General features: G+C 45.0%; 1 protein-coding gene across 2 annotated transcripts in view; it reads right to left on the bottom strand.

Annotated features, from left to right (window-relative positions):
• Positions 1–127: 127 nt before the first annotated feature.
• LOC144159547 (monoglyceride lipase-like) overlaps positions 128–15,000 on the bottom strand; it is a 39,180-nt gene continuing 24,307 nt past the window's right edge. Inside the window, exons 3-7 of one of the 2 annotated variants that reach the window (XM_077691113.1) lie at positions 11,270–11,406; positions 3,724–3,834; positions 2,640–2,813; positions 2,041–2,172; positions 128–1,126 (exon numbers count right to left, since the gene is read on the bottom strand). In XM_077691113.1, the coding sequence (XP_077547239.1) occupies positions 1,022–1,126; positions 2,041–2,172; positions 2,640–2,813; positions 3,724–3,834; positions 11,270–11,406 (659 nt within the window). In that variant the 3' untranslated portion in view covers positions 128–1,021. Of the gene's footprint in view, positions 1,127–2,040; positions 2,173–2,639; positions 2,814–3,557; positions 3,669–3,723; positions 3,835–11,269; positions 11,407–15,000 lie in introns of both variants that reach the window. The other variant, XM_077691111.1, reaches the window with a different exon arrangement.

Genomic DNA, 15,000 nt, shown 5'->3' on the forward strand with positions numbered 1-15,000 from the left:
TTCGAGACCACACTTTCCGCAGACAAGGCCACCTTATAGCCTCACGGTTTCTGTTGAACCACTCACCTCTGAGAACTCCTCATCTCCCTCATACATCTTTCATTGTAAAACAGACAGTCAATAAAAATTGTGGCAAAATTGTCTAGGCCGAGTTTATTTGCATCCGTTCCATACCCGACAACATACATACGTTCTTGCACTGCTGCAAAAATATGGAGCGAAGCACGAGAAAAGCGCAGAGTTTACTGAAGTAATTTCCGGCCCCAATTACTGGTAATGTTCTTGAAAGGAAGTTTCTTGACGCAAGGAAAGCAATCGAGCACCGAAATTCAAGCGGTATTCATGGAATTTTTACAGTTTAAAAATGGGTTTAATACCCCAGTTTTGTTTATCTTGGATGTAGTACAATAGAAAAGTGTTGATGGTTCGTTTTCACTCGGCTCACTCTTTTTATTTCGAGTTTGTTTGTTGTTGTTGAAGTTCAGGGCCGAGCTAGAACAAAAGGGAAGTAGTAAATAATTTGCAGCAGGCTTTGTAGGTACTTATCTTCTTGCGTTGCTGAGTACGGGTTAATACACAGTAAGTTCCTTCAGATACCTTCCCTTTGCAAGAATATGAATTGTATAGATACAAGAAAATCGGACTATATCAATGTGACAAGACGTTGTATTGCTAACAATAAGGGACGGTTGTTGCATAATGCGACTTACGTAACCACAGGCAGTTCCAAGCAAGGCCCAGCTGCAAACGTCACCCCCATATAATGCTGTAATTGTAACTTCGCTCTAACACGAAGACGGGACCGCTTGGGCTTGAAAATAATGCGTATGATTACCACAAATACGTTTAACTCTTGTTAAGGTAACGTTTTGGATTGCTGGCAATGTGTTTTCAGGAAAAATGCTTGCTAAAAGGACGCAACTGCTTCCCTAAGGCTATCTGCCTGTAGCAATACTGACTCTAAGCTGGCCCCTTCTCTTCGTTTAGCAGACGTTATCACAGCTTTCTTGACCCCGCTGCCTCACGACGGGAACCGTGCCGTGTACCAGTCCGCAATGTCTTGAAGAACTTGGCTCCCCACGCCTCTTGGTTCTGTGAGAAGGTTGTGGTACGATTCCTTGTAGACCTGCAGCGCACAGGAAAGATTTTGGCATTGAATGTGATATACTTCAAGCGTTACTTTTGCAATGGTTTATATTAGAAGGGACAGGTAGCACAAAGTTAAAGGGGCGATTGTTCACTGTTTTTTTTTTGTTCATACATGACAGAAGTGGAGCAAGAGAACAAAAGCTAGATATAAAAGCACAGACGTAAATACATCGTTTTACTTCTCTGCCATGAGTATGGCGCGACTGCGAATTTTCAACATATCGCCACCCTGTTTTGGGAGTTTACTGCCGAAATATCGACACATGGCCGTTTTTGTTCACACCATTTATTAGGAACCAAAGACGTGACCTCGTGCTACATAGTTCAGTGTCTTAGCTACTCAGATAGGATGAGCCAGAACTGTCCCTTAAGGACAGGAAAGGAAGTGGGCAGGCTGTTCTAGTGCCATCCATTTTTATGTTTTTTGAGCTGTTTGCTCGAAGGGTATGTAAGTGTTAGATTTCATGTTTATTTTGTGAGGTCGCGTACGAGAATCTTAAGCACACACGATTTGACTAGAACTTTCGACGAATGCAGGTGGGAGCAGTCATGCTGGGGTATTGTGACTGTAGCTTTAAGCATAACATGTATCGAATAAGTGGTACATACGAATAATGCATTTCTACTGCCACGTACTCCATTTTGTATTGACCCTTCCACACCTTCGTATCTGTGATCGCACGGCAATGGCTGTCGAGCAGTCCGCCGCCATGGCGGACCCCTTGGCCAGTGGTGTCAATAAAAGTTTCTCTCTCTCTCTCTCTCTCTTTATCGAGCAGTTCGAAACAGCAGTAGTAGCCGGCTCCTATGTGATATTTGATGGCTGAGAACAGTGTACTACTGCAGTCAAACCACGGATTCTGATGGTTAGAAATTGACATGAGGACGCACCTTCATGCTCTTGTCTTTGCTCGGGGCTTTTTTGAAGAAATCTTCCGAGCCGGCTAGGTCACAAAGCTTGTCAGCGGAACCATGCTGAATGAGGAAGGGCACTTCGACCGCGTCCATTTTAGCCTGGAGGTCCTGCAGGGGTGAAGGGACGAAAAGACCGCGTAATATTTTCGTTTAACCGTGGTCGATCCATCGCTATCCTTCATTATGTTAATGCGGATACAAGGGGCCTTTGGTGGCTAGAAATTTTATTGTGTAACATGATAGCCTTTCCTATACTCCTTCATACTACTTTTGGGTAACCGTAAGTCATAAATTAGTATTTTTTCTTTGTTTTACCCAGGGTGTGCCGAGTTTTAAAAGTGACCACGACAATTGTTCTTACACACTCAGGTAACACCATCGTTCAAAATGAATATCAAAATGAATAAGTTTGCATGCTAGTTCCAGACTTCTGCGAACATGTGCGAAAGGCTTCGGCCACCATCCATTTTACATTTTTTTACATCGCCGAACTATAGCCGAGGAACAGCTCATTCCAGATGGATCATGACCCACAGGCCACACCCTTGATCCCGGGGAAGTTGAAATGCACGAACCTCTAGAGCATTCAGAATGGCTGCGGCCCAACCAATGCGAACGCTTCCGTGGTATCGCAAGGGGTCGTTGGTCATCCAATTCACCGTTTCAGGGTCCTGAGACACCAGGGAGAGGTCCAGGTTCCCGATGGGCAGGTTAGGCACCACACGACCAAGGACGCGTGCCGCGGTCATCTGGGTAGCAGCCGTGGAGTAGTGAGAAAAATTTTACAATAACAATAAGAAATGCTCCTCGACACCGAATATTTCAACACAGCCACATGCCTGCAACAGCGAGTTAATTTTTCACCCATGCATCCGAAGGCCTTGACGTACTAAAAATATCCTGGATGTTTTCCAGCCAGAAAATAAAGGCGCTTCAATTCGGAGGAGCTTCCACCCCGCACTCTGAAAGCAGCACTGACCTACCCGGCTCCGAGTAAGGGGGAAATTGTTTGAAGCAAGTACCCTACCCATTATGCAGGACCACGTACTTGCTGACCATTCGAAATGTACAAGAGGAAACACTGCATGGTACATTCATTTTATCTTCGTTGTGGTATAAAAGGATGGCGAAGAGTATAAAGCGCTGTTTGATAATACGCAGTTCCACTCAACTTTCTTTCAGTGAAAAAGCAGAGACATTTCCTCAGAAGCCATCATGGGGATCATCCGAAATCAGCACTGTCAACTCGCATGCCTTCAGCGCGGACCCAGTTCCACCTCAAGCATGCACCGGCGGTACATTGAAACACGAGCACGTTTTGTAACAGCCGTAGTAGTTCCTCTACCACCTCATTCCAGAGTTCTACTGACGATTTCCACTAATTATCGCCCATAACCATCACCACCACCTTTTTGTCACCGCCACCACCACCACCACCACCAGCACAGCCACCACCACCGGCAGAGCACCTGTACTGGGCATGCCGAACGCACCTTGATCCAGGTACCCTGCTCCTTGTCGACTGCTAACAGCGGTGCCATCAATATCAGGCCAGCGAAATCCTTCGGCCTCTTTTCAGCCGCCATGGCCACTAGCAGGCCTCCCTGTTGGAGAGAGAAGGACGCGCAATGGAAGAGGGGCAGTTCCCGAATGGGTTACCTTGGTCCACGTGTACTGCACTGGCGAGGGCCGCAAGCAGGGGCCGTTGATCACCATGCCGGCAAACTCGTGGGGCCTCTCCTGGACGGCCCTAACGCACATTGTGCCACCCTTGCATTGTTTTCGCACATTGAGCGGCGTCAGTGTGCGGTTAGAGGTGCAGCCGGGAGGTGGCGTTCGTTGTTAGTGGGGCAAGAAGAGGAAATGGGAGTTAGGCAAACTGACAAAAGATGGACGTAGCAAGAAGCATGTTAAAGCGTCCACAGTGTGAACGGTGAAAGAAATTGAAAGATGTAGCTCGTACATACGCGAAAGGTACTGAAGATTATCCTGTGAAAATCGGGAGTTTTCCACACTAAGTAAAACCGCTCTGCCTTATGTCATTTCGCGTTGTTGTATACATATCGCAAACATTTCTTTTTTTTCTCTTTTGCGACCGTAAGCACACCTTTAGTCCAAAAAAGTTACGTTGTCTGAATATTTAGAAGTCCACAGCGACACAAAAAGGGGCGCTTAATACGTCAAGAATCTAAGGGCTGTACTCGCGTTCAGCGCAACGTACAACTGCTTGCACATTTAAAATTACACACCGAGTCACGAAAAGGATGCTGCAGCAGAAGCTCCCCGAAAAGAACACAAGAAACAGACTGTAAGAAAGAAATACCCAAAGGCGTCCTTTTGCGCTCACAAGATAAACGGGCAAAACAAAGATCAAATTTACGAGTGATTGTCTCCAACCTGGCTGCTCGGATGTTTACTTACGTTTTTCATGCCTTCTCTAAAACGCACTGCCACTTCTTGCTTGATAACATTTCGGGTGGCCAAAATGTAAAAAGGCCAACTGTTAGCAAGCTTCGGCATTGCAGAGATGACCAGTATTGTGCATCTTCTCAATACCATAACGTCTTAGCAATGAAGCATGCTAGATAGTAAATCAAATTAATCAGCGCAGATTACTCCAATCTGAGCTCCATTAAGAACACAACTGGTAGTTGAAATATAGGCAAGGCTGCAATGGTCTAAAATGAGTGACATAATAAAGTCAGGTAAAAGCAAACCACATCATCATGATCATTCATAAATTTTTTCGAGCGTTATAAAGTTGCGTCTAAAATATTCACGTAGAAATAGAAAAACGGTAAACCAAAGTTGAGCTGATCTTCATCCAATAGAAACAACCATGCAAGAACGATCTCGACTCTCACAAACGCTCCCACAAAATGCCAAAACGTGAGCAGCGCACAAACCACCTGGAAAGCAGGGGCGAGACAGAAAAAGAGGTGCAGTTGTTCAGCCAGAACAGCATTTCGCGTAATCCGAAAACTGTACATCAAATCACGTTGAGCGCCTTGCCACTGGCTATAGGTCAACAAACGGGGCTGTCGAAATGAAACAAGAAACACCAAGAATAAAAACAAACGAAGCGAATGCGACAGCTTCGATCTGTCACGCAGTTTAATAACGAGTTGAAGAGCCCCAGACTGCCTTGCCGTTCCGGCGAGTAAACACCTCTTGCTGCTTTCGCGTCCTTTGGTGTTGGTACACAGGAAGAGACGCTTTCGTCGTTGCCTGTCCGTTGCAGTGGCTTGACATACCTTCATGGGCCCTGACGCCCGCAGGAAACACTTACGACAGGTTACGAAACACCTCACAAAGCGAATGCCTTAGTGTGCCGTTACGGCTGGACTCGCGTTTGCCCCAACTTGTGTGATAGAGTGAGATGAGAATACGCCTTAAGTGGAGGGAATACGTCACTTATAACCTGGTAGAAACGAACTACCGTAGCTGTGAGGGTAGAGCTCGCGGCCTTTTCATCTGGGTGGCGTTGCGCAATTCATCCAAAGAGGGGAAACGCGGCTGAGCGCTAGCACAGCTGTTTCCCTCTAGGACTGTCGGTGAAGCAGCTGACGTGGACAAAAAACTGTGAGGATGGAATTTTCCTGAGGACGATGAAACAGCGATGGCTGCAGCGACGCGGATGCTTTTGAAAGATACCGTCGTGGGAAGAATTTTTGTCCGTTTTTTATCACAAATCGCTCCCGTACCTGCAAGTTGGCGTATGTGATTTACGGCTGAAGGCCGCCGTCGGCAGAAGAAAATATAAGTTGCTCCACAGGCTAGCGTTGACAGATAAGGACAATTTTCTTTATTATATGCCACCAAAAATATTTGTGTTGTGAACGTGAGATAATGTAAAAAATGGCAAAAGAATAATTCAGGTGGCGTAAACTTGTTAAAATAAAAGGCAGGGACTGAACAGTGATTCAGATCTCCCATTTGTGCCTTTTTTCTCTCCAGTTATTATCCTCTCACCATTCTGTTCACGAGGTGTTCGTAAAAACAATTTTTCTACAGGGCTGCGAATTTTTTACTAGTGGCAAGTTATCTTTTGGAAGCAATGGATCAGTTTTGGCGCTTTCCAGTTTAAAGGTCATATGACCACTAAACGGCCGTTCTCATCACCATCATGATAATAAATCCCCACTGAATAGTTACACATTTGCTTCCGGTTGGTGATGTCTCCCATTCCCATTCTTTGCTTTCGAACAATGTTAGTTCAATTCCATACGATCCTTTTTCTAAGTCTATGTTTGGTACTACTGACCCTAATTTCTAAGTCTCTGTTTGCTAGTACCGATACTTAACACCGATTTTGCTAGTGTTACAGGTCACGAGTTATCTTAATTCTCTCCTCCTATATCTGGCGTCTTCAAGTCCTGCCAGTTGTACAATCCGTTACCAGAGATTTAAAGAAAGAAGAAAAACATTGGTGGGTCTAACAAATATGTGGAAATTAAGGTCAAGCGAATGTTTTAATGATTATCGCCACTATTGTCATTGTTCCGAACTGCACAATGGAGGTCAAATAGCACCGCTTGAAATTAGTGCAGTCGCCACTAAAATTATAACGCATGCCACCATGCTAAGCTTCGAGCATTCTGATGCATTGCACGGAATGGAGAGCGTCGGAACGCGTTACGGGACATTCGGTTCAATGCGTATAGAGCTCTAAAAACTACGAACTAAAACGTGAATGGCATGAGCGGCTTGAACTGTTTTCTCCAGTACCCGCGAATAACAAACTTGCAAAAAAACTCTGTCTCACTAAGATACCAGTTCACGATAAACTAAAGTGTCCAAGAATCTCAAGTGAATTGGGTGTAGCCAGTAATTTTTCGATGCTTGTGGTTTTTAAGCGTTCTTCAGAAGGGAAGCGTGTGATGTTCGTCTAAAAACAAAATCAGGCAAATCTCAACATCAAATCCTCGTTTTAGAAAACCTCTCCTTTCGCATGCGGAAGAGAAAGTTTGCTTCCGAGCCACCCTGTTTGCAATTTCCGGTCTATCTGGTGCAGTTAGCACGAAGATCCCCGAGGCGTTGCCAGTACCACACAAGAATAACACTAGCCTTTCTGAAGCGACATTGCCTCTGATGCTGGTACTTCCTTCATTCTCGGATCTGCTTGTTTGTTTCTTCGGCTTGCAATGGTGAAAAAAAAAACCCGTGATGTGCAGAAGTGTGAGATTGGACGAAAAAAATTGCACACACTGTGATGGAGACCACCTTTTCTGTGTTTCTTGCTTCTTAGCTACCGCAGTCTTAACCCAGAAGCACACACTTTCTGCTGCGTGCGGCGGGAGATCTGCACACATGTAATAAGAGGAAATAAGCCTTCAGTAAGGGTTTTACTTCTTCCCACAATTGATAAAACGAAAAGCCCGCGCGGAAAGAAAGACGAATGCATCTACGTTGCGGTAAACGGTCCTAAGCAAAATCTGAAGGGTATGGGAAGATCTCAAAGAATGCAACAGATCATGCCACAAACCGGCTCAGTGTATACAAACGCGTTGTTGCTATCACAGCCTTAGTTTTCTTAGTTCAGAAAGAAAGGGGACCTGCTGCTGTACACGCAATTGGAGCATACTGGATAGAATGTCCTTGTGTAGCGACCGAATTCGCTCGTTGTTGAACAGACCGAATTTTTTATATTAAGGCGACAAAAAATGCGCTTGCGTGACGTTGTGTGAGAATTGAACCAACCTTGGTGGTTTCGAAAAGTTCACTGCCTATCACTAATGCACTCGCTGTAGCGAACGTGTCGCTTGGGCGCGTTGCATTTCGCCTTGAATATTTCCTCAAAATGACGGCGCCATCATCAGTCTTTATAAGGGCTGTGTACACAGCTGCCCCGAGGGGAATGTTTAGACGCTACTACATTCGAGTTCTGGCCTTTTATGGAGTACCTGGAACTAACGCCTGCCTATGACTGTTCTTCTGCTGCCCCCAAAACGCCGTATATTCTGACAAAAAACTGCCGCTATGACAAGTAACTAAAATTTCTTGAATATTTAAATGCTTTTCCCATCAACTTCCACGAGGTTCATGGTCACATTTTATTGCTTGCGGTTTACCAAGAGGTACGTGTTAGAACTGATACTGCCTGTTAGCACGTATGTGCTTCCTGTGCACGTGCTTCCGGTTGTATAGTTTAAAATAGTAGTCGTAAATAAAATTTGTAAGCTACCATTCCTGTTTTCAGAGTGAAATCTATATAGCCCTCACCAGTTTGGCTCATCGTTTTTGGCTATCATTTGTGAAGTGTGTATCAAAACTCTAGGCATCTGGGAAGGGAAGGAAAACAAACAATTGTGCACATTTGGCACTTAAAAAAGTCTATTTTCGGTGACAAGTAAAATCAGCCCTCAAGAAGTATTTTTTTTGTATGCTCACATCAGGACATGAGGAACGATACAAATTTCGGCGTTTACTATAGTCTTTCGAACTAAATGCGCTGGGTTAACTCAAAACAAATAAATCCTTATAATTTATTTGGCCGTTTGGCAGCCCATTACACTAAGACATAAAACAAGAACCGGCGGGGCGAAATTCTCTTGCGTATGCTGAGTTGCCTGTACAGTAAATAAACTATAGGATAAATTAAAAGATTGCTACTATCGCTTTCATGCATTTGTTGCGCTTGGTATATTCTGCCGAGCTTTGGTTCCTAGGGTTCCGTAAGTGCTCCGCTCACTGGCAAATGAACCGTTCATGTATAAAGTGCTACATATGCACTACAGAGAAATTTTTCTGTGTCTCCGGCGTTGCATCGCGCCAGATTTGATCTCGCAAGAGCCTACCACAGGAAATGATCGAATCTCACGTTCCATGCCCTCATAAATTTATTTACCCTCCGGCCTGGAAGAAAAGGGTTTGACGAAAATGTCGCCATCATCTCGTTGCCGCCGAAGCATAGCTCTTTGCAGACCAAGCGAAATGCATAGAGTCACTTGTGATCTAGGGGGTCAGAGTTCTACTTATTTGCAATTTGTCGCTGTCATTGCATGTCCCCCCTTTAGAACCGGCAATTGAACGTGAGGTATATTGGGAAGAAAAGCAGAAAAAAATCTTGCTGACGACGCTCTCAATCACAGCCCTAACCCACGTACTTTTTCTTTCCTCCTGTTTCAGTTAAGGTATACCTCTCGAGAACAATATAAGAGATAAAAAATAAGGGAACTGCACAAAATCCAATAATACTTTTTCCATGTTGATTCACCCCCGGGATCTTTGCTCTGCTTTTTATCGTATAGGTTTGCCGCATTCATCCTATTCCTCCTCCTTTGATCACCGAGGACATCAAGATATATACGCATTTTTAGAGTATTTTTGAAGTCCCTAATGTCTTTGTCCTTCCACTATGATTTCTGATTCATTTCCTCTTTGCGTATTTTTGATGGCCTACTCATTGTGTTCCTTCGACGAGATTCTGCGTAATGACAGCGAAAGGCGATGCGTGAACAAACGGAACAAACCGAAATTCGAGCTGCGTTGATTCCTCTCTGCCACGTCTTTTTGTTTTTTAAGTTTATTGTTTCGCATTCTCCCTTATGGTCGTTCCGATATTTCTGTCACATTTTCCCAGCGTAGTTTTCAGAAGGTAGAAGCGAGGTTTGATGACATGTCACGTCCACCAGAATTGACGTTATAAATAGCTTCACTGGAAGCTGATTACAATCTCTTCTTTGGCGCTTTTCTTCACAAAGAGCTCTAGATAGAATTAGGTTTGTGTAGCTGCTCGTCTCTGCGTGAACATTTCATTCGTGACAACTACATTAATACGGAAAGAAGTTCATGCTTATGCCGAAAAGAGCATCAGGGCATATGGTCTGTTTGCCAAGTTCCCTTTTTAGTAGCAGTAAGGACAGTAATTTAAACAGTGCAATCCCCATGCCCGGATAATCGAGCTACATGGAGTTCCTTTGCCCTTCAATTGATTCGTTACACATCGTTCGGAAGTAACGTTTTAATAAATGCAGCGAAGACCAACGCATTCCACCTGTGAGGATATTGGTGAAAAAGGTCTATATAAGAGCAAAGATAATACATCAATAAAGGGGTAACTACAGTAAACCGTTGAAGGAAAGATGCACAGACCGATGCCCTACGCGTGCACCCATACCTAACATAAATGCTGGGAATTCACGTAAATAGCAAAAACGTAGAAGGATCGTTGAGTCGTAAAGTTGAAATAAAGTAATCTTGATTTCCGTGAGGAAGATGATAGATTGTAAATACTGATTTGATTGATTGTAGGATTTACGCGCCGACGCAACGCAGGCGATGAGGCGCGCAATAGTGGAGGGCTCTGGATTAATTTTGACCACCTGGGGATGTTTAACGTGCGCCGAAATCTCTTACACACGGGCGTTTTCCCTTTTCGCCTCCACCAGAAAAGCTTGGAAATACTAATAAATAAATGAAATAACGAAAACACAGAACCATCACAGGAACGCAAAATAGTATCAATCGATAAGCGATCCGTTGGCACTCAAATAAATTATTGGGCAAAAACAGTACACCGCAGGCATGCTGCGAATTTCAGCTTAATATTTCGTTATGATCGATTACTTGATTGAGCGGGTATATTGTTAGCAAATGATTTATCTCAACATTTACGGGGGGTTTGATTTAGCGTTGGGGCATATGCTACTGAGTGGGCCCATGCGGGGGGCATCCACACATTGAGTTAGTAGTGCCGGTTCCAGGGCAAGTCATTGTTGGTTCAGGTTATCGGTTAAACATGGTTTCTTTATTTATTGATTTATTCGAACTGATTGATACGTTCATATATTTACTATTTTCATTTGAGTAGGTACTTTATCTACCCTTGGCCATATCTTCTGTGTAATTATGATGGAACTTTTTTATGTATATGCCTGTACTCAAGTGTATCCGTGTGGACCATACGGACTATGTGCATACCGAATGCAGCAGTGCAAGACAATATAAATGACAGGTAAATTGTTTTAATGCGCTTTTCCACCATTCCCTACAACATGGCTCCGCAGCGCCTTGTGGGCTAAGCCTACCCAGAGGGAAATTTACCAACGGTAAGACTCCGCGGCGATTTCAAAAGAAAAAAAAAACACATCGATTCATTCCCACAAGCACAGGATATGCCAAAAAAGAAACAAGAGTTTTTACCAGCGCACATTGTGACAATATCTAAAAAAGTTACACGTTGGTATGTATGTATATTACGTACCATGGAGTGGCCAAAAAGAAAGACAGGTTTGCCAGGGAACTTCTGCTTGACGAGGTCAACATGCGTCAAGATGTCGTCCACGTACGTGTCTGCTGACTTGACAATGGCGCGGGGTCCTTCGCTCTTGCCATGGCCCACTGCGAACCATAGAAGAAAAAAATAAGAATGCGACATTCGAATCAACATCTGGTCGGAAAGCTTTTCCTCAAGCCGTAGAAGCAATAGCAGCGACATCATAGGTTTCCTTTTGATAGCACTTTTCGAGCAGCGCATCGCATTTTTGATGCTCTCCGTCTTATAATTACACTGAGGTTTATAGCATAATTTACAGAATTTATTGCACGGCTTACTTTGGCAATAAAAGTAACCGCTGTAGCGTTTATCAGCGAGTGAAACAAGAGCGTATTTGAATGCAGCAGCACCCCTTCCAATAAAAAATTACGAGAAGATGCGAAGATCCGCATACTGGTCTGCATGCTTAGTACAAAGCTTCTCCAGACATTTATCGTACTGGGGAAGTTAGAAATGCTACTGCCTTCCCACATCAAACCTGAACCAACAGAACAGGTAATTGTCCAGGCTACAACCAAATTTTTATTAATGAGAGATTTTCTGTCCAATCAGCCAAAATCCACGATGACACCCTGGCTGAATAAGGATATGTCCATAGTTACTTTATATAGGCATTTGGTGGTGTAATATCTGTGTTGTAATGGGTTGGTCGTTAGGGGAGCTAACTGGAGTCCACTACATTTTGACACCTGCCGCCGGGTTTCTTGTATGCGCAAGCTACTGCAGGTATTTATTACGTGGTCACTGAACCCCGACCAACGCTCACAAATGTGGAACCTAAGAGCTTAGATATATGCGGTGCATGAAGCGCATTTTTTACTTCATGGAATAGATTGGGCACCGGGGAAAGACCCAGGAATATAATACTACTTCAGCGGTTCAACGTGACCTAAATGTTCGGTTTGAATGAAGGCGGGCGCTGTGTGTGTTAGTCGAAAGGAATGTGAGGCCCCCGAAAATGGGCAACTGCAAGGGACGACACATTTGTCTTTGGCCAGCGAGACAATTTCTATAAGGATGTAATAAACTAGTTCATGCGAATTACTTCTGCTTCAGCCATTGCATCAAACAACACAATTGAGACGTCCAACCATAAACATTTGTTTGGATGATCAGCTGGTCTTACAAAAAGAGGCACAACAAAAGAACCTCCCGGCCTCTGTACACAATTTGTTATGCTCTGTGTAGCTTACAGTCAGTTTCTGTTTTTAAAGAACTGTGGAAATAAGCGCAGCGTTTTCATTATTGCCAGCGCTACTGTCAAAAAACCCTCAAAGTCATTTATTCACTGAAGATCAAGATAAAGTAGCCTCGGGAGTGGCGTGCGATAATTCTAACGAATTTCAAATCAGCCCTGTAGCTTTCGCAGCTTGGATTTCTCATAGATAGAAATTGTCAATGCTCTCTACGTCTTCTTCAGCAGCTAAATGAAAACGACCTTCGCGTTCGCTTCCAGGGGGTTCCTTCCCACGTAGGAGTGCTTGGATATGAAGCCGCGGACAAGTTGCCCTGTGAATCGACATCGTGTATCGTGTACTCGTTTTGTGAAAGGGTCTCCCAACGAAGGGCACATTCTGAAAACCAGCATAAAGAACTTTCCGATCTCTTTGGCGACCACAACACCCAACTTGTGTTACCAAAGGTATGAAAAGGACAGAGGCATCCTGACTGTTCCGTTTCCGGACTCAGCGCGGAAACCGGTGGGGCTTCATAAGATGAACCTTATCTCCTCACCACTGTGCTCAGCGTGTGGCGTAACAGGTGGTGTCGGAGACTTTTTATCGACTGCCGAGAGCATGCGACGGAGCGGTCAGCTTTGTTTAATAAACTTCTAAGGAGAGCTGCTCCGCATGGCTCTTTGGGCGATGTAACTTTCCCTAAAGGACATTGGATCACAAAGAGAGACACTTTTGTCCTGGCCCTCCGTTTTTTGAAGGACACAAGCTTCAGTGACCCCTAGTGATTTCCAGCGCATAGCGGTAAAAAGCTGCTAATCGGGGAAGCTATTGCCGGCATACCAAGCAAGGCTAGGTCAGCCCGTTAATAAACGTCCCCACCACCAGCACCCTAAAACCACAACAAAAGCGGCTGAACCCCCTGCTTTCTCCGCTGACGATCATCCTGCAATGACAGTCCTCTACTCTGCGGCCACAAAACGAGTGGTTGCATATCATGCGAAAAAGAAACAATGGGCCACAAAACGTGGACAGTTGATGTCATGTACAAAGAATACGTTGCAGCTTTTATCCTTAATTTTGCCGTGCAAACGGGAAGGCTGTATCCGCCCCTAAAAGAGTCCACCCTCATGAAATGACACGTGCCGAGACAAATCGTTTCGACGACGGTGTTTACGTTATTAGGTCCGTACGGCAACCTTGAGGCAGTAACATGCCATGTCTACGTGCTTTGAACATCGCGTACAGCAAGTCAAGAAAGAAGGCTCTTTTGCAGAAGCGTGCAACTCCAACGTGTTGCGCTCCCGACTGGCGCAAGCAGTGCAGAAAACATATGGCCAGTGTCATCGCTTTCGTCACCTCACCGTGCACGCGTCGGCAGATAACCTCCAAGGCCACGCGGAACCAACCGTGTAGTCTGGCGCGCTGCCAAGCAAGCAGGAAACTTTGAAGTAGCCATTGTTACTCTTGGCGCAGTCTGCAGAAATGTCGACTACGTGATGTCCCTCCAAAACGTACGCTCGTGTTGCTGCAGGTCATGGCCTGAGAACAGAGCCTCCTGTTTATTATCAGGGAACCAACCTCTGAAGCAGCAGCGGTTGACGACACACGGCGGACTTTCGGTGTGTGTTCTGGCCATCCAAGCTATACATGTTCAAGCCATCCAAGTGTCTTCCGGAGTGTTTTACGGAGTTACCCATACGGTGACCGTATTTGTAACGGCAAAACTGCATATGCCAGGTTGGGCACTGAATGTGCATGGAAGCAGTCCTGATGGTTTCTCCCCGGTAGCCATTAGCACGGTCCGCGGGACTGAAACGCTGTAATGTGAGACGAACGGGAATGGGCCAGCTCTGAGACAGCCAAAGGATCAAGGCAACGAAAGAAGTGAGCGAGGTCAAGTGCATTCGTCGTGACCACATGCGATCTCTGAAGTCGTCTCAAAGTCTCTCGTGTCAAGCCATGCGAAATCGGTCGATGAAATCAGTTTTCCAAGTGAAGCTAATACCGCCGGCGAGGCATGCAACATGGAAGGTACGACACACTGTGGCATGGGTATTCAGCGAGGAGAACGACCGAGCAACTAACGACAGACGTTGCCATTACTGCAATATTCAGTCACTGACCGGAGGTTTAACCGCATAGTTATCAGTAGGAAGAAGCTCCGGATGACTATTTTTCGTGTGGAATTCTGTTTTTATAAGACTCTGCTAGCAGAAAATATTGGCGCGAACTGTTAACTATAGGGGTTCTGCTGGTTGTGCTGCCTGTCTGTGTGCAAAAGCGCGGGGGAAAAATGCGGTCGGTTCTCCCATAGGGTAGTTTGCTACTGTGAGGTTTAAATCGGAGAATTTGTAAAACAAATGCCAGCTGTTATGAGGAAGGGCCTAATAAATATAGGCGGGGGCTTCGTCGTGCAGTGAACACAATTTGGCTGCTGCTGGTGCTGCTGTTGGTGATCGTGCACGCCGGTCTCTACAGTCA

Source organism: Haemaphysalis longicornis, unplaced genomic scaffold (assembly GCF_048455015.1).
Source record: "Haemaphysalis longicornis isolate Haplotype H1 unplaced genomic scaffold, Haemaphysalis longicornis Haplotype H1 scaffold_10, whole genome shotgun sequence".
Lineage (NCBI taxonomy): Eukaryota > Metazoa > Arthropoda > Arachnida > Ixodida > Ixodidae > Haemaphysalis > Haemaphysalis longicornis.